At 57.7% G+C, this 20,698-nt stretch overlaps 2 protein-coding genes across 10 annotated transcripts; one reads left to right on the forward strand and one right to left on the reverse strand.

Annotated features, from left to right (window-relative positions):
* The first annotated feature begins 5 nt into the window (after positions 1-5).
* On the forward strand, positions 6-15,112 carry ANKS3 (ankyrin repeat and sterile alpha motif domain containing 3). Of its 7 annotated transcripts, XM_088833308.1 has the most exons (18): positions 313-444; positions 1,073-1,268; positions 1,386-1,687; positions 2,896-3,094; positions 3,249-3,370; positions 4,513-4,594; positions 6,380-6,515; positions 8,581-8,739; positions 10,377-10,514; positions 10,866-10,972; positions 11,244-11,411; positions 12,601-12,725; positions 13,167-13,308; positions 13,517-13,689; positions 13,942-14,027; positions 14,403-14,486; positions 14,578-14,667; positions 14,735-15,112. In XM_088833308.1, the coding sequence occupies exons 3-17, from the start codon at positions 1,518-1,520 to the stop codon at positions 14,655-14,657; spliced, it is 1,971 nt and encodes a 656-aa protein (XP_088689434.1). In that variant the 5' UTR covers positions 313-444; positions 1,073-1,268; positions 1,386-1,517; the 3' UTR covers positions 14,658-14,667; positions 14,735-15,112. The 7 variants fall into 7 exon arrangements, with proteins under 7 accessions (XP_088689432.1, XP_088689433.1, XP_055265363.1 ...); XM_088833306.1 differs by lacking the exon at positions 1,073-1,268 and having other exon boundaries at positions 6-444; positions 1,476-1,687; XM_088833307.1 differs by lacking the exon at positions 1,073-1,268 and having other exon boundaries at positions 7-444; positions 1,476-1,687; positions 14,755-15,112.
* NUDT16L1 (nudix hydrolase 16 like 1) lies at positions 12,569-17,757 on the reverse strand. 3 transcript variants are annotated; one of them, XR_008683691.2, is made up of 5 exons: positions 17,591-17,757; positions 17,244-17,504; positions 16,317-16,539; positions 15,421-15,522; positions 12,569-12,705 (listed from the first exon to the last, which is right to left on the reverse strand). XR_008683691.2 is itself a non-coding variant. In XM_055409411.1 (4 exons), the coding sequence occupies exons 1-3, from the start codon at positions 17,741-17,743 to the stop codon at positions 16,318-16,320; spliced, it is 636 nt and encodes a 211-aa protein (XP_055265386.1). In that variant the 5' UTR covers positions 17,744-17,757; the 3' UTR covers positions 15,256-15,522; position 16,317. The 3 variants fall into 3 exon arrangements, 2 of the variants coding, with proteins under 2 accessions (XP_055265386.1, XP_055265388.1); XM_055409411.1 differs by lacking the exon at positions 12,569-12,705 and having other exon boundaries at positions 15,256-15,522; XM_055409413.2 differs by lacking the exons at positions 12,569-12,705; positions 15,421-15,522 and having other exon boundaries at positions 16,400-16,539; positions 17,167-17,504.
* Between the last annotated feature and the right edge of the window lie 2,941 nt (positions 17,758-20,698).

The raw sequence follows: 20,698 nt of genomic DNA on the forward strand, positions 1-20,698 counted from the left end.
TGGGTCCCCTGGCCAGCGGGGGGGCGGGGCAAGGCGGATTCCCCCTGCTCATTGGCTACTGCGGGCGTCACACAGCGAGCCGGGCGAGCTGACCGGAAGGTCCGGGTGCGGGACGGACGAGACATCCACAGCGCCGGGAGAGGCCGGGGGGCACCCGCGAGCGTCCCGGCGTGCTCCGCGCCTCCCGCAACCGCTTCCGGGGCGGGGGCGGGCCGCTGGGTCCGCGCGCTGTGGCGGCGACCGGCGCGGAGGGGCGGGCGCGGCCGAGGGAGCGCTGCGAAGGCGGCCCCAGGGCTGCCCGGGGCCGGAGGCCCACAGCCTGGTGCTCGCACCTGCTGCACGTTCGCGGGGCGTCCCAGCCCTGCCGCTGGTTCGCCGCTGGAGTTTACAGCCCCGAGCGTCCTCTTCGCAGCTGAGGAGCCGGGACGGAAAGCCACGTGCGGGGTAAGGTTAGTGGGAGGAGGCGTCGGCGCTTGGATAGTTCCCTAGTTACCCTCCCCGGGGGCCCGAGAACGAGGTGGGGATGCCTGGAGGCGGCGGAAGGCCCACGCCCCGGGGCAGGACGCGGTGCCCTCGGGCTTTTACAGACCTCCTCCCTGTGGGCGTGACGGTCACCACCTACGTCATTTGTTGTTGTTATTTACTTACTTTGGTGTGCTTTAAAAGTAACGGATACTTAGTATTTTACCGAATGGACAGAACGCAAAGGCGGAAGGAAAATTAAAAGATCTCATTTATCTCTTCCTGGAGATAAATTATAGAAGCGATAGGCAAAAGATTTTCGACAAGTATACGTAATATATACCTGCATATGACTTTATTCCTAAGGAATACCCCGTCGTTTTAGAGCGTCTGGCATGGAGCAGGGTGATAAAGTAGCTATGTGGTTCCTGGGCATCCGAGTTCTCCTTCCATGATTCTGATAGCCCCTCAGGGTTGTGCCTGGTTTCAGACAGTTGAAAGTGAAAGTCGCTCAATCCTGTCTGACTCATGGGGTCTGACAGACCTCATGGACTGTCCATGGAATTCTCTAGGCCAGAATACTGGAGTAAGTAGCCTTTTCCTTCTCCAGGGGATTTTCTGAACCCAGGTCTCCTGCACTGCGGGCGGATTCTTTACCAGCTGACCCACAAGGGAAGCCTAAGAATACTGGAGTGGGTAGCCTATCCCTTCTCCAGCGCATCTTCCTGACCCAGGAATCAAACCGGGGTCTCCTGCATTGCAGGTGGATTTTTTACCAACTGAGCGAGCCTTCAGTTAAAGAGAATGTGGGTCCTACCCTGGAGGAGGCATTTGGAGTAGAAGAGACACCCCCAAAGAAGGCTGAAGGGGTGTTCTGAAAGGAGTGCAGAGCTGACACTCAGCTGATTTGGATTCTTGTTCAGGTTCGGCGGCCAGGATTGTTCAGCTGCTGTGGGCAGCAGTGTCCTGCAGCAGGAGTGTGACCATTGCATTTCATCCCCCGGAACTGCCAGGAAGGAAAGACCCAACCGGCCACAGCGTCCCCCTTCACAGCGATGTCGGAGCTCAGCGATGAAGCCAGCGAGCCAGAGCTGCTGAACCGCAGCTTGTCCATGTGGCACGGGCTGGGCACGCAGGTCGGCCTGGAGGAGCTAGCTGTCCCCCTGGATCTTCACACAGCGGCTTCCATCGGCCAGTACGAGGTGGTGAAGGAGTGTGTGCAGCGGTAAGAGGTCTTGGGAGGCGTTCCTTCCTCTTGAATGTTTGCCACAGCTCGGATCCCAGGTGGAGACATCAGGAGGCTAGTGAGGCCTGGCCCACAGTCATAGACGTTTAATCCACGGGTAGATTATGGACTTCCCTGGTGGCTCAGACGGTAAAGCGTCTGCCTACAATGCTGGAGACCCAGGTTCAATCCCTGGGTCGGGGAAGATCTCCTAGAGAAGGAAATGGCAACCCACTCCAGTATTCTTGCCTGAAAAATTCCATGGACGAAGGAGCCTGGTAGGCTACAGTCCATGGGGTCACAAAAAGTCAGACACGACTGAGTGACTTCACTTCACGTCAGATTAACTGCTGCTTCTCTCAGGTGGTTGTCAGGGATGGTTGATGCTGGGCATCAGTGAGGAAGGCAGTTTTGAATAGTGATGTGTAATCAGTAGTGTCTCGGCCTCGGTGCTGCTGACAAGCTGGGCCAGCTCCTCCTTTGCTCTGCGGGGCATTTTGTGCACCTCCAGATGCAGAGCCAGAGAAGGCGATGGCACCCCACTCCAGTACTTTTGCCTGGAAAATCCCATGGACGGAGGAGCCTGGTAGGCTGCAGTCCATGGGGTCGCTAAGAGTCAGGCACGACTGAGCAACTTCACTTTCACTTTTCACTTCATACATTGGAGAAAAAAATGGCAACCTACTCCAGTGTTCTTGCCTGGAGAATCCCAGGGACAGGGGAGCCTGGTGGGCTTCTGTCTATGGGGTCGCACAGAGTCAGACACGACTGAAGTGATTTCGCAGCAGATGCAGAGCAGCACGCCCGGCCTCCTTCTGCCCCCTGGACGCCAGTAGCCTTTCCCTTCGCAGTTGTGACAGTCAAAAAATGTCTCCAGGCTTTGCCAACCGTCCTTTGGGGGCAGAACCTCCCCTGGTCGAGAATTGTCTCTGTGGCTGGTGGGAGGAAGGAAGAGCTGACCTTGGTGTAGGAAGAGGGCACAGATGAGAACAAGAAATTGGAGCACGGAGGCAAACTCAAGGTAGTTTGCAGAGGCAGTGGTCCAGAAAGTGGAGTCACCCCTGAACCCTGTGATGTCCAGGGTGGCAGTTGACTCTGCTTCCTGTCAGCACTCCCCACGCTTTCTCTTGGCCTGGCCTTGCCACTGGGTTTGGTAAATCCCACATGTGCGATGGCTGGCGTGTCTAGCATGTCTTGCATTTGTTTAGGAGAGAGTTAGATTTGAATAAGAAGAACGGTGGTGGCTGGACCCCGCTGATGTATGCCTCCTACATTGGACACGATACCATCGTGCACCTCCTGCTCGAGGCGGGGGTCAGTGTGAATGTGCCGACCCCAGAAGGGCAGACTCCACTGATGCTGGCTTCCAGCTGTGGCAACGAGAGCATCGCCTATTTTCTTCTCCAGGTGAGCTGCGAGGGCCTCAGGCCGCTCAGCAGAGAGGGAACCACTGCAGCACGCTTGGGTAATCACTTCGATTCTTTCAGTGTGATGGCCTGGAGGGTGCCCGCCCTGTAAGGAGGAGACGCGGCTTTAACAGGCATTCTCTGTTCTCTTGAAGCAAGGTGCTGAGCTGGAAATGAAGGACATCCAGGGCTGGACTGCCCTCTTCCACTGCACCAGTGCTGGGCACCAGCAGATGGTCAAGTTCCTTTTGGACAGTGGAGCGAACGCCAACGTGAGGTCATTACTAGGTCGTCAGCAGCCGTGGGAGTCGGGTGGTCACGTCTGACTCTGAGGAGGGCAGCTGGCGAGGCAGCTAGAGGCCAGAGTGCGGGAGCCCCTCCCTCGGTGTGACAGGCTCCAGACCTGGGGTGGAGAGGACAGTCCCACCCAGGGCAGAGGCACAGGGCGTGTCCTGGCTTTCTCATGTGTCTGTCAGGTGACACTCGGAGCAACACTTTAAGCTCTGTGTGCCTTGTTTTCTTTATCTGAAAAGAGGATGGCAGTGCCTGTGTCACGGGATTGTTAGAAGAATTACATGTCCTATCTATGCCAGGGGCCTAACACAGTTGAGTGGCACTGAACTGACGCGTGTTAAATGCCAGCCCCTTTCTCGTTCTCTTCTGTGTGTGTATATGTGTATATCATTCCACATACACATGTGGAGTGATACTTCGAAAGCTCTCTTGAGTTTTTTAAGCTGGAAGTAGTGTTGTTGTCTAAAGGGTGTCAACGTGATAATCCTCTTTCAACCCGGCATCCACCTGACTCTGCAGACCCTGGCTGGTGTCAGCCGGAGTCACGCACTGTAGGTTTCCAGCCCATTAAGTAAGAAAAAAAGGGCTTCTCATTAAATTGCAACTCGTTTATTGACATTCTGACTTCAGTGATGCTCAAACCTGAAAACTGTTATGTCTTCAAACATGAAAACCAGTGGTTAGCTTGCTTCCTGTCTCCTCGACTGGGTGACACTAGTCAGAGCCAGGGGGTGCTCTGAAGAGGTGAAAGTGCACCTGGTGCAGTTCAGCTCTGAGTTAAGCATAAGCAAGCGCCAGGCACACATGGTGAGGGTGGTGTCGGTTCTTAGTCCTGGAGTCCTGGGAGGGTTCCTGGAGGGTCTTGATCTGCACTGTGGGGTATCTGGAAAGGTGGAGAGGAGGTGCTCGCTGTCTGTGAGCACTGAGGGGCTGCTTTTTGCTGTGGTTTAGTGGAGGTTCAGATCACAGCAAGTGGAAACAGCTATGAAGGAGCAGAGACAGGAGGTGGATTGTCTTTGGAACAAAAGACTAGCACTGGGGGTAGAAGCCAAGCGAGCCCTCCAGGCTGGGGTTGGGGGGGCGTCGCCGTCGCCAAGGTTTTGTCTGACCGCGGTCCCCCTGCAGGGAGCCAGTGTATGGATTCACTCCGTTGATGGAAGCTGCAGCCGCCGGCCATGAGATCATCGTGCAGTATTTTCTGAATCATGTGAGTGACCCTGTTTATTAGCTTGTAATTCCATCACAGCAGCTGAGGCATCTTATTACCGAACTATAAACTGCAGGAGAACTTTCTCCTGCACAGAAATAACGGCTCTGCCTCCCTTAGTCAGCACGTCTTTCACTCTGTGGATACCCGGTGCTGAGTGCCACTTTAGGCATCAGGGGTACAGTCGTGAGTGAGCATAGAAACCTATTCTTATAATAACTTTGAAAATACTGTTATTTGAAAAGTGTGGAAAAAATTTTAAAGCAGTAAATAGCACTCATCATCCCATCACTTAAAAAATTTGTACAGAATGAGGAAGCCACCCCCGTTCCTCCTCAGGATGCCCACTGGGTTGATAAAAGACCATGTCTATAGACACCTGCAGACACATGGCTTTATACTTTGAATGAAGTGGGATTCTGCTGCATTTTTGCTCTGCAGCTTCTGAAAAATAACTTAATGTGACATAGACATTGTGCCCTTTTATGGTATTCCGTACAATATCCGTGCCGTAGTTAGTTAAATCAGTTCCTTATTAGTAGAATTGAGGTTTCCAACATTTTGCAATTATAGGCAGTGCTCCAGGAAATATCTTGGCACACACAGCTTTAGCATGCATGCAGTTATTTCTGTTTTTATAATTTTTTTTAAATTTATGTTTAATTGGAGGATAACTGCTTTACGATGTCATATTGGTTTTCTGCCTGTTGTCATACTCAGTCGTGTCCGACTCTTTGTGGCCCCATGGACTAGCCCACTAGGCACCTCTGTTCATGGGATTCTCCAGGCCAGAATATTGGAGTGGGTTGCTCTTTTATATATACGTGTGTGTGTGTGTGATTTTATTTATTTATTAAGCTGTACTGGGTCTTAGTTGGGCCATGTGGGATCTTCTGACTAGGGATCGAACCCAGGTGGAGTCCCTGCATTGGGAGCATGGAGTCTTAGCCACTGGACCATCAGGGAAATCCCTGGGACTTTTTGCATCATAAAATGTTAACATGCTGTCTCTTTCTAAAAAACAATTTGGGGACAGTATCTGCACATGCAAGAATCTGGACGAGACAGAAGGTGCCATGCGCCTGCCTCCGCCTCAGTCTCTGTGTCTCCATGCTCTCCTCAAGGCTGCTTCCTCTTGTTTATTTGTTTTAAACTGGTCTGTCCTAACTTGTTCTCCACCAGTGGACATAAAGCTCTCTCCTTTCGTGCGTGGCAGCGCAGTGCTCCCTTGTAGGGCTGAATCAGGGTCTCCAACCCTGGCCTGCAGATGGCATCAGGTTGTGTCTGCCGTCACTCAGCGCCCCACAGGAAGTCTGCGCACACACCTCACAGTCTTGTGCGACCACGTCTGTGCAGCTGGGTGCTGAAAGCAGGAGTTGTGGATGCAGCCTAAGGACAGCCTTCCTCAGATGCGGCCAGACTGCCATGCAGAGAGCAGGTCACACCAACCTGAGCCCTGTTCACGGCAGGGAGAGCCACTGTGAACAGTGAAGCACTTTAAACAGACGGTACAGAAGACAACACCAATACAACCCCCCATGGATCCGGAGGCAGCCGCACACCCCTGACCGTATAGCCACCTCACGTGCTGTGTGCAGGCTTGCTTTATACGTTCTAAAGATTTATATATACAAATACGTGCTTATTTCTGTGATGACTGTCACTCAGCCAGTGTGGTGCGTGTGGATGGGGCTCGCTTGTCTCGGCCCTCTTCTCCAGGGTCTGCAGCCGGGAGCGAGGCTGGTCTGTGGGGGAGGCTCCTAACTCTCCTGCAAACTGTCCCAGGGAGTCAAAGTGGACACAAGAGACCATAGTGGAGCCACAGCCCGGATGCTAGCCAAGCAGTACGGACACATGAAGATCGTGGGGCTGATCGATGCCCACTCACCTTCTCTGCCCAAGAGCCTCTACCGGAGCCCAGGTACCTGCCTCTGCAGCCCGGCCTCTGCTGGCGCCCCCTCCTCTCCTGGGCTGAGGGGGAGGGACTGCCCAGCTGAAGATGGGCGGGTGGGAGGCAGCAGGGCAGCTCAGAGGGGGTGGCGCTGGTTTTTGTTGCTTGACTTTGCTTGTGGCGTTTGTTGCCACGCGGATGTTTTAGTTTTGTTTCAAGTTCGTCAGCGTTGTGTCGCCTGGAACTGCTCAGACAGAGGGAGGAGACTGCGGTCTGTCCGCAGTGCTGAGTTCTGCTGCTTGACTGGGTTCTGTCATTGTTGGGATTTTGTAATAGTTTTATTTATTGATCCTCTAGTTTTTTTCCAGGTACAGTAGCATAAAACCTGCACACAGAGAAAAAACTTTCTACTCTTTTCCGTGATTCTTAAACCTCCGATTTCTTTGCTTTCATCACACTCACTCATCCCTCTAGTTCCCTGTTGAATGAGGTGGAGGTAGTAGACTTTCACTTTGGTCCTAATTTTAGCAGAAATGCCACGTTAGGTAATATGCTGGCTTGCAGAGTAAAGTTTGCATATATGTCATCATGTTAGAAAAGTATCCATCGTTTCCTATATTCTTGAATGCCTTTATACGTGCCAAATTTTGTCAAAGGTGTTTTTAACATCTGTGGAGATGATTGTGAATTTTCTCCTTAGACCTGTTAACACAGTGTATTAATGAATTTTCTGAAAGTAACCACTTTACATTCTTGGCATATTATAATATTTTTAAATTATTTTTATTTGGCTGCGCCCAGTCTTATTTGCAACATGTGGGATCTAGTTCCCTGACCAGGGATCAAACCTCGGCCCCCTGCATTGGGGGCACAGAGTCTTAGCCACTGGACCACCAGGGAAGTCCCTTATTTTCTTAATGTGGTTTTGGATTCTGTTTGCAGGTTTTTAAATTTTGTGTGGGCATTCATTACTGATACTGGTCTGTGGTTCTCTTTTGTTCCGTCTTTACCAGCTGTGGGTCTCAGTATTGAACTTGCTTCATAAGCAGAACTGGAAGCTCCCCTTCCTCTCTGTGGCCTAGAACGATGTACGCAGCGTTGGTCCCACACGGTCCTTGAAGGACTCTCCTGTGACCTTCTCTGGGCTTGGCCTTTGCCCTCATTTCTCTTGTGCAGTTTTCTTGAACACCTGCTAGTCTCTGTGCGGTGAATGGGGTACGCTGAGCCCCTGCACTCAGGGAGTGGCTGCTGGTTCCTCTCTGCCCTCTGGACCGCACTGGGGTGTGGGGTTCGCCTGGTTCTGTCTCTTCTGCTGAAGGACAGGGCCTGCAGCAGCTCAGCATCGTGCAGCCACCTTTGCCTTGGTTCCCCTCCCTGAACGTTCATGTTTTATGGCTCCTTCACCCTTTGCTTGGATGGCCCCAGTGTCCTCCTGGTGGCGTGGATCCTGGAGTGTGAGGGAGAGGTCCACCCGGGGTCACTGCCCCAGCTTGGGGGTGCTCAGGCAGCGACCGGCTGAGGCTGCAGTTCATGTCATGGTGAACTGTCTAGGCAGCACACACAGCCCGGGGGATGTGGTGGTCATCAGGGGCTTCTGTCTCTGCCCCAGTCCTCCAGCTCCAGAGTGAGACCCTCCCCAACAGGAGCTTCTACAATAAGCCGCTCAATTGTGCCCTCTAAGCATCACGATGTTTGGGAAACGATGAAAAGCTATAAAGTGCTGACGACTGTGGGCACACTGAGCTCTTCGGCTCAGATGGGTGGTGATTTGAAAACTTGAGTAAAACAGCACATAAGCCTTCACGTGACTGCTATTTCCCAGTACGTCATTGCGGTTGAGAACACACACTTGAGAGGAGGATGTGCGGGACCCCGTGACACTCAGCAGTCTTGTGACCCCCGGCCCCCTACATCCCTGTGCCCCCCCTACTCCTCAAGCACGGGACCTGCCCACTGTGGCATTTCTTACAGGTGACAGCCCGGGAACACTTTCCTTAATTTAGGAAAATCAGTTACGAGGATTTTTCTTCCAGCTCATTATGAAGATTAGTCCATCACTGATCAGGCTGTCTGAATCTTGGTGTTTGGTCCACAGAAAAATACGAAGATCTGAGCTCTTCAGACGAGTGTGGCCCTGCCCCTCAGCGACAAAGACCCTGCCGCAAGAAGGGGCTCAGCATCCACGAGGGTCCGCGAGCCCTGGCCCGCATCACGGCCATCGGACTCGGGGGCCGGGCACAGCAGCCTTGCTATGGTGAGTGCCCCACAGCCCCGGAGGGGACCCTGTCCCAGAGAATGAGCACTCAGGCTCGCGACATGGGGGCCCCGGGAAGCCGGGTGGGAGCAGCCGCTTGAGGACTCAGAATGGGTCACAGGGATGGACGCACGCCAGGCCCTGGCTCGCTCTTTGGGTCGTCCTTTAAACTTCCTTTCTGTCAAGTAGAATTACAAATAGAACTTTCTCTCCTGGAGAAGTGTCGCTGAGCTCAGCTCCGTTCCTCACGGGGGTGAGAACTGTCAGAAGGCAAACACCTGGTGGGCCAGAACCTCAGACCCCAGGTGTGCAGCTGCCCTGAGCTTTGCCAGGCCGTCTGCTCCTGAGCGCTGAGTGCAGTGCTCTTGAGGAGCACAGATGCGGAGTTCTGGGGGCACGTTGGGTTGGCGCTCGTGCTGGTCTGGCTGTGTGACCAGATTTAGGTGTGGTGTCTTGCTCATCAGGGACCAGGCCACCCTGGGAACTCCCTCCCAGCCAGGAGACCATCCCACCCAGGAGACCACGCGGATTTGATTCCCTTCTCAGACCCTAGGGTAGGGGTCCTGGCCCTGGCTGGGAGCTTTAGGCCTGCCTCCTCCCAGGGCCGGGGGCTGACCAAGAGCTGGTGCCTCAGGTGAGGGTACGGACAGGAGTCTTGGCGGCTGGGAGCGCAGGACGCTGGGATGAAGTCTGTTTCTTCGGGGGTGCCCAGGCCACCTGTCTTGCCTGTGCTGTGGTGGGGGTGGGGTTGACGGTGGGAAGGCACGCCCCCCAGTCTCTTAGCTGTGGCCTTTCAGGAGATTGCTTTTCATCTTACATTGTGTGATAGTTTAACTTTTTGTGAGCGTATATTCTCTTCCCCAGCAGTTAAAAACAGTTTTGAATGACAAAGGTATAAAGAAGGAAGTAAGTTACCCCTGGCCCCACCAGCCGGGCACCCTCGTGCACACACACTTCCTTGGGGAGGGGCAAGTGAGGTGAGAGTCACGCAGTCGTGACCGACTCTTTGCGACCCCATGGACTATACAGTCCATGGAACTCTCTAGGCCAGAATACTGGAGTGCATAGCCGTTCTCTTCTCCAGGGCATCTTCCCAACCCAGGGATAGAACCCCCGTCTCCCGCGCTGCAGGCGGATCCTTTACCAGCTGAGCCACCAGGGAAGCGCAGGGAGGGGCACAGCGGGGGTTAAACGCTTGGATCTGTGTTCCGCCTCTCCCCCTCATTTTCTCGTAAGTTATACTTCACCAGCTCGCTGTTAACATTTAGCCAGAGCTTCTCAGCTTCCTGCTCAGCCAGGTTGTTTGGCCAGGGGTGTGTGTTTCCAGCTACAGGAATGCTTTGTGGCACAGTTCTTTGGCCCAGCAATCTGTAAACACAGCTTATGGCCTCCTCTCGGCAAGGCGTCAGTGTGGCCGGAGGGAGATGTGGCCGTGCACCCGCTGTTGGGTATACACTTGGCAGGGACCCCTCGGAGCCTGTCGATGGCACAGCCTGTCCAGGTTGCAGCAGCAAGTGGACAGTGCCGTCCTGGGGCTCCCCTCCCACGGCCCCGACGAGGAGGTGGTCGCGTGCAGGAGGAAGAGTGCCTCCTGCCTCTCGTGTGCAGGGGGTTCACGTGCCTCATCCTGTCCACAGAGCAGGTGCCTCCGCGGGGCTACGTCAGCTTCAGCAGCAGCGACGAGCACCCCCTGGAGGGGGGCGGCCTGTGCTATAGGGACGTCACCTCGCCCATCAACGAGCGGGACGTGGAGAGCAGCAGCAGCAGCAGCCGCGGTGCGCTCCCCCAGCGGGCCGGGGCGGGGGAGAGGAAGGGGGCTCCTGAGGAGAGTCCCGCGTGGGGCCAGGGTCTCTGAGCAGGTCCAGGGGTCGGTGCAGACAGACAGGTCTCGCCCCTGGAGTGGCAAGTCCTCAGGAGTGTCTGTGTGTTCCTGCGCTGCCCGCCCCGGCTGTGCCCGCTCTGTGCAATGCCTGGGTCTCCCCAAGAACACGGCAGATGAGCCCCACTGTGTGCAGAGGGCGCGGGCCCAGCAGTCAGCATGGAGGCAGGGAGGGTGGGGGCTGGGCTGGGCTGGGCATTGCCACGGCCAGGCCTGTGGTCAGGTGCCCTCGTCTCCCCTCCCTCAGAAGAGCAGGCCTTCTCTGCCAACCCTGGGGTTGCACGGAGCAGCAGCAGCGAGGGCCTGGCCCGGGCCCCGGGACTCAGCAGTGAGGCCTCCCTGGAGAGCAACGAGGTGACCCTGCCCTGCCCTGCCCTGCCCTCCCCTCCTTGCCCGGCGTCGTGGGGGCGCCTGACGGCTCAGCCAGGTGAGCAGGGCTGGCAGGCTGTCTCAGAGGCACCTGGAGCTCCATGCGGCCGCAGTGGCAGGCGGGGCTTTGGTGAAGGTTCAGACCTCCCAGTGTCCCCAGGAAGTGAGGGAGCACAGATGAGGCCGGACACTGGTGGGGGAGTGGGGCCTGGAGGGGCCAGCCCAGAGCCACTGTAAACACACACCTCTCACCCAGGATTCGGATCACGTGCAGAGAAGCTCGGTTCGCAAACAAACAAAAAGTTATGTGAAGACCAAGAACCGTTACAGCAGCAGTGACAGCCAGTGGGCTCCCAGCACCGTGACGTCCTGTGCCCCGGGAGCGAGCCCCCAGACTGACAGACCCCCCTATTCAGGACCCCAGGTAAAGCCACGGGTGCTCTTGGGTTGCTGAGGTGTTTATTGGTACTTCCTGTGGGCCGGCACTGTTGAGAAGGGTGGGGTGGGATTCTCCACACAACCTAGAAGACTACTCAGGCTGAGAGGGTTCACGCCGGAGAGAGGGGCCAGGTATCTGTCTGTCCTCTCCACGGAGGTTCCTGTCTTGCTCCCTGGTTTCCATGCTTATCTCAGCCTCCCTGAGCCTGGGGAGGAGAAACGCTGGACCAGCATCAGAACTGACGTCAGGCGACAGGGACAAGCTGCACGAGAGGCAGAGGAAGGTGACGCTCAGGACTGTCCGCTGAAGGGCACTGGGGCCCCCGCAGAGGAAACCTCGGAGGAAGGCTACAGCTGCGGGAATGCAAGTGAAGGAAAAATAACCTCTGAGACCCTGGACGCTTTGGTTTTGGGATCCAAGCACTTTTGCACCAAACGCCAGGCATTGGAATTTCCGGCCTGGACCTCAGTGATGCTGGGGAGGCTGGGTTTCGACACCACAGACGAGAAGCAGGACAGGCGGGGCTGGGGCCAAACAGAATCAGCCAGGTAGAAGCCGTGCACTGATCCCAGCAGAAGCATCGGGATCATCCTTCCTGGGAAGCCAGATCTTCCCAGTTTGATCACAAAATGCATCTGCATGTCCAGGAAGCCAAATCAGCTCTGAGTTGGTTAAACTCAGAGCCACACCTGGACACATCACCGTCAGTGTCAGAAACAGTCCTGCAGCAAGAGGCAGGTGACTCAGCATAGACGCTGGGACCTCCAGACGGTTTAATAGTGTGTTTCTCATCAGAGTCCACAGGGCCCAGAAAACACGGGGTGACATGTTAACCAGGGATGCGACATCCCACGAACCCTCTCCCCCAGAGCAAAGGGGATGCGAGGACAGTCCTGGGCAGCGGAGACTTGAGGGGCACTGCCGCAGCCTGCCAGGGTTGTGCTTCCTGCTGAAGTGATAAGGCTGGCCTGGGAACACCGATGGGTTGACCGTGTCCCTGGATGCCCTGAGGACACGGAGTAGACAGCCTGGGCTCCCTGCCACGCCAGGGGGTCAGCAGGCTCAGGACGGGCTGGGTGCTGAGCGGGAGGATGGTGGCCCCGTGTGCAGGGTGGGCCTCATCCTGCCCATATCGTCATGGCCACCTGTCCTGACCAGGCCTGCTTGCCCCCAGGACCTCGCCACGCTGCTGGAGCAGATCGGCTGTCTCAAGTACTTGCAGGTGTTTGAGGAGCAAGATGTGGACCTCCGCATCTTCTTGACCCTCACCGAGAGTGACCTGAAGGAAATCGGCATCACGTGAGTGTGGGCCTCTGTGGCCAGCTGAGGTCGCAGCTCCTCCTAGCAGGGGGCTCAGTCACCCTATCCAGAGGCCGGCTTCTCCCTGCCGTCAGCTGCACTCCACTCCAGCAGCCGCTCCCAGCTCAGATGCCAGCAGCCTGGGTCCCAAGGCCCAAGCTGGCCCGGTGGACACCGCTGTGCTTAGGACACCAGATGCTTCCTACCCCGACCCTGAGAGCATCTGAGCAGCCCGGCTCCCCGTGCCATGAGAGCTAGGCAGGGTGAGGAGTCACGACTCCCTGGGACACTTCTGTCCTCTCTCCCAGGATCCTGGGGGCTCCCCACCTGCTTCAAGGCTGGGGTCTCTGTAGCTGACAGTCTCGGCAGGATGGCCACGGAGCCTCCACATACGGAACCTCCGTGTATGGCAGGTGCTGAGCAGTGTCCTCCCTGCTGCAGGTTGTTTGGACCCAAGAGGAAGATGACGTCCGCCATCGCCCGCTGGCACAGCGGTGCCCGCCCCCCCAGTGATGCCCTGGAGCTGGCCTACGCCGACCGACTGGAGGCCGAGATGCAGGAGCTTGCCATCCAGCTGCACAAGGTGAGGGCGGGGTGGGGGTGGCAGAGAGCAGCAGCCAGACCGGTGACAGCTTGGGGGCAGGAGGGAGCGCCCAGGAGGGCGGGCAGAGGAGGCACACTGCAGGGCTGGGGCAGGGGAGAGGATGATGGGCCCCAGACCGGGAGAGGAGGCAGCAGGCATGGAGGCCAGGGCGGGGGACCCAGCCTGAGGCGCTCTCCCGCTGCTGCAGCGCTGTGAGGAGGTGGAGGCCATGCGGGGCCTGGTGTCCCAGGAGCAGGAGCTGCGGGCCGTGGTGGAGAGCTGCCTCCTGGAGCAGGACGGTGCCCGTAAGGATGTGCACGCACAGCTGCAGGATACCTGGGCCCTTGCCCGGGACGCCGCGCTTGTCCTGGACCAGCTGCGGTGAGCAGGTGTCCGGCTGGCACCGCAGCCACGCCGGGCTCTGTCCCTGTTTCCTCTGGATTTCCCACCAGTGGCTGGTTTTCAGGGCCTCCTGGAGTAGCTGCCACCCCAGGCCATCCCTCCCCACAGGCAGCAGAGGGGCCCCCGTGGGCGTCCCTGGTGGTGGCTCAGAAAAACTCCCAGGCGGAGCCCACCCCTCACTCAGGCCCCCTGGCCTCGCCCCTCACTGGTGCTGCGTGTCCTGTCCGGCAGGGCCTGTCAGGCCGAGCTGTCAGCCCGAGTGAGGAGGGACGAGTTCTTGCGTGAGGCCCCCCTGTGCCCAGGCCTCCCTGCAGCAGGTAAGAAGGGCAATGTCCTGGCCACAGGGCAGGTGGACGAGGGTGGGACACCCCCCAGGCCGGGTCTCACCACCTGTCTCTGCACTTGTCACGTGGACGCCTCCCCGGTCCCCTAGCGCTCCACACCAACATCCTCACAGTCTCCCCCCGGGGGGCCTCGGCTGCCACACAGTCCAAGACACCACAGGCCAATAGGCCGGGCCCTCACACACTCAGCCCTGGGGCTAGGCCCCTGCTGGCCGGCAGCGCTCTGCTTCACAAGTGGGCAGAGAACACGCTAACACGCCACAAGGACGTGTGGCTCTAGTGGGCCAGTCCTGTCACAGCGGCTCAGGGCGCCCAGAACGCACGCCCTCCCGGCTCTCTGCTCCACAGACCCCAAAGGCTGGCAGGCCTCCTTGCAGGCCCTGAGCCTCCCCGAGCTGTCAGGAGCCCTGGAGGAGCGAGTCCAGGAGATGGGTGAGTCCAAGGGTTGCAGCCCACCGGCCACGAGGTCTGCCGTGCCTACGCCCCAACTTGTGAAGCCATGACTGTGCGCTCCCGTCCTCAGGGCGAGTCCTGTGCTCGGTGACCCAGAGCCTGGAGAAGCTGCAGGCGCTCAGCGGGAAGGAGAGCTGGCGGGAGCCATAGCCAGGGGACGGTGAGTGTCCAGTGGCCATGGGCCCAGAGAGCAGGGGTGGCGGGGCAGCCAAGGGAGCCCCCTCCAGTCTGCCTTTTCCCTTCTCAGAACCGGACGTGGGGTGACTGATCCACCCTGAAGCTGTGTGCCCGAGGACAGGAGGGCAGCGAGCAGGCAGCTGCAGCGGCCAGAGGAGCAGGCCCCAGGAGCAGCAGCAGCAGCAGGCGGGCAGCCTGGGGCCCGTGCAGGGCAGCGAGGCCCACAGTGAGGCAGGACGGGGCCTCTCGTCATCTCATCAGACCCGGGCTAAGGCCCAGAGCAGGCAGGGCCGTGGGGAGCGTCCCCACGCCACGCTGAGGTTTGCCCAGGTTGGGAGGCCTGGGGCGCCTGGGCAGCGTAGGTCATTTGTGGGAAAATAAAACTTACACTCCGGTGGTGTGGGTTCGGTGCTGGCCTGCGGTCCTGGCTGATGAGGCACAGCGAGGGGAGGGCGGCACTGGGGTGACCTCCACTGCCCCATCCTTGGCCCTGCGGCAGGCCACCTGTGCACAGAGCCCCTGCCAACAAAGCTACCTAGCAAGTGAAGCACGCCCCAGAAAATCAGAGGAACAAGGTTCAGGTGTTTTATTACAGAGCCAGTGCTCCTGCCCACACGTGCCAGCACTGCACCAAGGCTCCAAGGCGGGTGCCCGGGCTGGGGCAGGAACCTGCTGTCCTTACCAGCCAGGCCGGTGCCACGGAAACCGTCAGCTTCACAAAGAAGTCTTTCCATACCTAGGAGAACACCAGTGGTGACCCTCCTGACCCGGGCGGCTCCGCTGTTGCACACTCAGCCGGTGCTGCTGCACTGTCTCCTGGGGGCGCCTGTAGAGGGTGCTGCCAACAGAGGAGGAGGCTCTCAAAGCAGGCCGGAGCAGAGCCACCTAGACCGGGGGCTGGTGGGGAAGGCCTGCCAGTCTCCATGGAGAAACCACCGGATCTGGCTCGTGGCCCAGTGTCCACAGCAGGCAGGGCCACAGCAACCACGGGGAGGTGGCTGCACCCCACCTGGGAGGGGCAGACAGCCTGGGCTCCACCCTGAAGGGCCCAGAACCCCACTCAGGTTCAGCCCCAGCCCTCAGTCCCTGAGAAGCAGGGAAGGGACACCTTCTGCGTCTACCCCGGGCCTGCAGCCAGGACCGAAGAACACACAGCTTCCCTGTCCCCCTCCAGCAGCTCCATCTATACCTTGGCCCCATGGCCCTGCCTGTCCACAGGGACCAAACCCAAAGAGGTACAACTGCTCTGAAAACACAAGTGCTAACAACCAAAATTCACAGTGTCACCTCCTAGCTCAGGCTGGGACTGGCTCAGGGCAAGATGCAGGAAAGAGTCAACGCAGTGGTGGCCTCAAGAACAAAACTGCCCTGAGAACAAGACCGTGTGCATGCACCCACGGGGCCATCAGATGGCCCCTGGGCCCCCCAGTCCACAGTGAGATGTGCAGAGTGCACCTCAGCATGGGTATGCCCAGGCCACCCCCCAGTAACTGCTTGGGGCACTAGAGATGACAAGGTGCCCACTCCCCCAGTCAGGGGAGGCAGAACGTAGCACACGCTAGAAGACATGGCTGCAGGAACAGCCCACAGGCAGACAGAGCTGGGGAAGGGGGTCAGGGGCACAGGAGGCACCTCAGGAGGAAGACGGGAGCAGCTTCTCCAGGGCTTTCTTCTGCTTCTCTGTGGCAGCGGCCAGGGCCTCAGCCAGCTTCTCCTCTGGCATCATGTTGAGCACCTTGAGGGCGAACAGGAGCTGGTACTTGGCTGTGCTGATGAAGGCGTTGCTCAGGAAGTTGGGAAAGCCCCCGACTCGGTCCTTCTGGGTGTACAGAGGTACACGGACAAGCCCCAGTACCTGTGGACAGGAGGCTAGGGTTGGGACCAGGACCCGGGGACAGCAGGGCCATTGCAGGAGGAGCTCGTGAGCCGCTAGGCTCGGGGTAGGGCAGCCAGGTTGCCCAGGACATAACGTGAGGCCCCGGCGGGGGGGGGGGGGGGGGGGCCAACCGGCTCCCTTGGGAAAGTACAGCCCCTCCCTTCCCCCTGCGGTTTCAACCCCCGCCCCCATGCACGTACCCCGCCCCCAACTCCCAGCTCTCATTCCCTGGCAGGAAGCCCCCCAGTCCATACCCCATGCTCCCTCTTCCAGCTGATGAATCCCAAACACCCCAAGTGTCACTTCCAGGCGATGAAACCCACAACTAGAAAGGGCCTTCGTGCCCCCACCACGAAAACCCAGACCTCTGTACTCTGCGGTTCACACCCCCCGAAGCAGGCACCGCCCCTTCCCAGCCTCCCACCGATCCCACACCCCCACTCCCAGGATTGGCAATGGCAGGCAGCAAGGCAAATGGAACACAGCCCCGAGGGCGCCCCGGCCCGCCTCCCACCCTGCCCGGCCCCCGGTCCCTCTCCCCATCCCGAAGCTGAGACAGCGTCACCCTCCCAGCCCGGCCAGGGAACCCTCAGGGGGACGTGTTACCCATCGGTGCCTTCCGCGGGGCCAGAGCCAAACCCCGGGGCGGGGGGCGGGGCCCGGGGCCCGGGCGGCGGCCCCACCTCCAGGCCGTGGTCCCGCGAGTGCACCGCGCTGATCTCCACGGCGTGCAGCTGCTCCAGCGTCAGCTGTCGCGCGTACAGGTGCGCCACGACGCGGTGCGGGCCCTCGGTCAGGTGCGAGCTCAAGTAGTCAGCCTCCGTGAGGCGCAGGCAGCCCAGGCCCAGGCCCAGCACCCGGTTCAGTCCGTCCTCCAGCGACCAGAAGCGCCGGTCCACGAAGCCCCCGGGGAAGCCCAGCAGCCCGTCGAAGCGCATCTGCATCTGTAACGGAGCATCGGGTCACGGGCGCGGGTGCGAGCGGCGGCGCCCCGCTCCCCGGCCGCCCGCCCGCCCGCCGGCGTCCTCACCAGCACCGAGAAGCGCATGGGGATGCGGCCGAAGAGCTGACCCGGGTTCGCGGCGTACAGCATGGCGTGGCACGAGTGGCTCCAGCCGGGGCCCAGGCGCATCGCTTCCACCCGACTGATCCTCTTCAGCTCCGGCACCGCCGCCGCCGACATCTTGGGCCCTGCGCCTGTGGCCCGGACACCGCCCCTTAAGTGCGTGCGCGGCCCGCCCCGCTCGGCACGGCCAATCCGCGGGCAGCCGCGCCCCGGCCCCCGCCCCTCCGCCAATCGCCGGCGCGCGTCGCGGCACAGCCGTAGTGGCGCCCCGGCGCCTCGTTGCGGGGCGCAAGGAGCGTGCGCGGGGGAGCGGCGGCGCGCGCTCCAGCCGCCGCCGGAGCCGCGCGCCCAGAGCTTGCCCCGCCCACGCCCGAGCGGACCGAGGGGCCCGAAGGCCCGACCGCCCGAGCGCACCCGAGTGGAGCTCAGCCTGTCCGCCCCAAGAGGGAAGTCCCAAGAGCACTTTGCGCCCGGGATTCCCCCATCGCCCCCTGGCAGCGCCGCCCTGCGGAGTTCCGGCCGCCAGCCCCAGGCTCGGCCGGCGCCGGCCTCTGGGGACTCACCTGAACCCTGGCATGAGAGGGCGAACCCTTCCCTGCAGCCCCATCGTTCTGCCACCGGCTGAGCACTGGAATCTAAGGTTGCTGCCGTAGGCCTGCCTCTAGAAGAGCAGGACAGCGGGACCCATAGTCCCAGTCCACTCTCAGCGCTGGGTAGGGGGTGCATGCTGAGGAGCCCTGGGGCTCCCTAAGCTCAGCCTACTGGGGCAGAGAGCTTCCCAGCCTGGCAGGAGAAGCACATTGACTGAAACTGCCCACTCTGGCCAGGCACCGTAGTTCTATTTGCATGAGTTGTTTTAGGACAGGAGGTCCTGGTAAGGAACAGGAAACTAATAAGCCACCACCAACTGGGAGAGTTCGGGAAAGGTCAAAAAGTGACACCACATGTCCAACCACCTCTCAGAATCCATCTCACTGGCATCCATCTTGACTGAACAAGGCATGTGCCACCAGGAAGGACCCTGAGTCAGAACAATTGGCCAAAGACAACCTGGAAACGAATCCCATCACCGTAAAACAGAGACTGCGAGCCACGAGGCAGAGCAGTCCTGGCTTCCCTTACCCGCCTGCTCTCTGCCAGGGCGCCCCTTCCCAGTAGTCTCTTGCTTTGTCAGCAGGAGTGTCTCCTCAGACAATTCATTTCCGAGTGTTACACAAGAGCCCACTTTTGGGCCATGAAAGGGGTCCCCCTTCCTGCAACAAATAGCGACTCTGGAGGGGCCTCTTCTTTGCTGCGACTGACATCCTGACCCCTCGGGGTACTCGGGGACCAGCCTGCCCGCCAATGGACCAGACCCAGCGGCCGCAGCTGGGACCTTTTTGTCCCTCCTCTCAACACAGACAACTGGCCATAGTGCCCCGACCGGTTAAGGAACAAGAGACTTTATTGACCTCTCTCCCCTTCCCTCTCTCTTTCCTCTCTTTAACCCTTCCTTCAGTTCAGTTCAGTCGCTCAGTCGTGTCCGACTCTTTGCAACCCCATGAATCACAGCACACCAGGCCTCCCAGTCCCCTCAGGCCTCAGCCTGAGCTGAGGATTGGAGACTGAGCACCTCCTCTTTGCAGAGAACTCAAATTCTGATTCTGTTCTGGTTTGTGTTAACGTGGAGTTCCAGTGCCCCCTCCTCTGGAAGCCCAGGGTAAAATCCCGTAAGGCCTGGGTATCTTCAGGTGGCAGGAGACATCCATGAGGCCAGCCCTTTGCCCTTCTCTCCCACCTCCTCCCCCTTCTTTCAACCTGGCTTCCTTCCCTCCCTTTGAAATCTTTGAAGACCTGAGATATTTTCATTTACTCTGTTAGTACTTGGATCTGAAGTTCTGTGTCTCTATAGGAGGTTTTCTTAGACTGTAATCTTGTTTTTAAGGGAGTGTTTTATGAGAACTGCCAGGTCTGCGTGTGTTTTATATTCCATGTTCTGATTTGTGATGCCCATTTTGCTTTGTGTGGCTACCATTTGTTTTAGACCTGCTGCCATTTTGTTAGAACTTGATTTTCTTTCCCTGTGCCTTGAGACCAGGGTTCTCAGGAACACTTATCTAGACCATCGCAAACTCCTGAGACAGGAAAAATGGGAAGAAGTCTTTTAAAAATTTATATATTCCAACTGTTTTTATAAACTAGTGAATTGTATATCATAATGTCTAATTCATGACTAAGTTAGAAAATGAAGCTAGATCTTGCCTTGTATCTGTCTGTGTATATCTCGGTATGTCTTTGTTTCTGGATAACATTTTTGAGATTAATTTGTAAATGAGCTCTATTTAATTGACTTAAATAAAAGTAAGCAGCTTACAAATCAGATAATTCTAAATTAAACTACATGAATTCCAGGTTCACGTGAAGTGGGAAATATTCAGTATTAATACTGGTAACACAGACATCCATCAATAAGTATAATACTTCTGTTGTACCTAGGTTGCAGTCAGTTTAGTTGCTCAGTCATGTCCGAATCTTTGCAACCCCATGGACTGCAGGCTTCCCTGTCCATCACCAACTCCCGGAGCTTGCTCAAACTCATGTCCATTGAGTCCATGATGCCATCCAATCGCCTCATCCTCTGTCGTCCCCTTCTCCTCCTGCCTTCAATCTTTCCCAGCATCAGGGTCTTTTCCAATGAGTCAGTTCATTGCATCAGGCGGCCAAAGTATTGGAGCTTCCTATAGGTTTACTAGCGGTCAAAGAAGATTGTATTCTGATACAAATTTTTCAACAAGAAATGTACCTCATTGTGGAAAATACTTTAGGGAAACTAAGATGTGTTTTCAATAGAAGGTATGAAAATACTGAAAAGAGTTGTGCATGATCAGGATTTTCTAAAATTGGATCACAGTTAGTTGGATAAATGGATTTTGTTGGGAATGACACAGCCATAGGAAAACTGGTTAGAGCCAACTAGGTCCAATATGATGGAGTCGACTTTGACTAGGCCTTGAGCCTTGGTATATACACCCATTGTGACATATCAGCAAGCTAAATGATACACCCATCAGCATTAACTGAACCTGACCAAAT

Source organism: Moschus berezovskii, chromosome 27, assembly GCF_049115385.1.
Source record: "Moschus berezovskii isolate FMDL1 chromosome 27, NW_MosBer_1.0, whole genome shotgun sequence".
Lineage (NCBI taxonomy): Eukaryota > Metazoa > Chordata > Mammalia > Artiodactyla > Moschidae > Moschus > Moschus berezovskii.

Coding starts and splice junctions, on each gene's coding strand:
- ANKS3 (XM_088833306.1), top strand. CDS start 1,518: ATGTCGGAGCTCAGCGATGAAGCCAGCGAGCCAGAGCTGCTGAACCGC. Junction 8,740..10,376: donor GGCACAGCAGCCTTGCTATG/GTGAGTGCCCCA, acceptor TCCTGTCCACAG/AGCAGGTGCCTCCGCGGGGC. Junction 14,028..14,402: donor CCCAGGCCTCCCTGCAGCAG/GTAAGAAGGGCA, acceptor TCTGCTCCACAG/ACCCCAAAGGCTGGCAGGCC.
- NUDT16L1 (XM_055409411.1), bottom strand. CDS start 17,743: ATGTCGGCGGCGGCGGTGCCGGAGCTGAAGAGGATCAGTCGGGTGGAA. Junction 17,505..17,590: donor CCATGCGCTTCTCGGTGCTG/GTGAGGACGCCG, acceptor GCTCCGTTACAG/ATGCAGATGCGCTTCGACGG. Junction 16,540..17,243: donor CGCGGGACCACGGCCTGGAG/GTGGGGCCGCCG, acceptor TCCTGTCCACAG/GTACTGGGGCTTGTCCGTGT.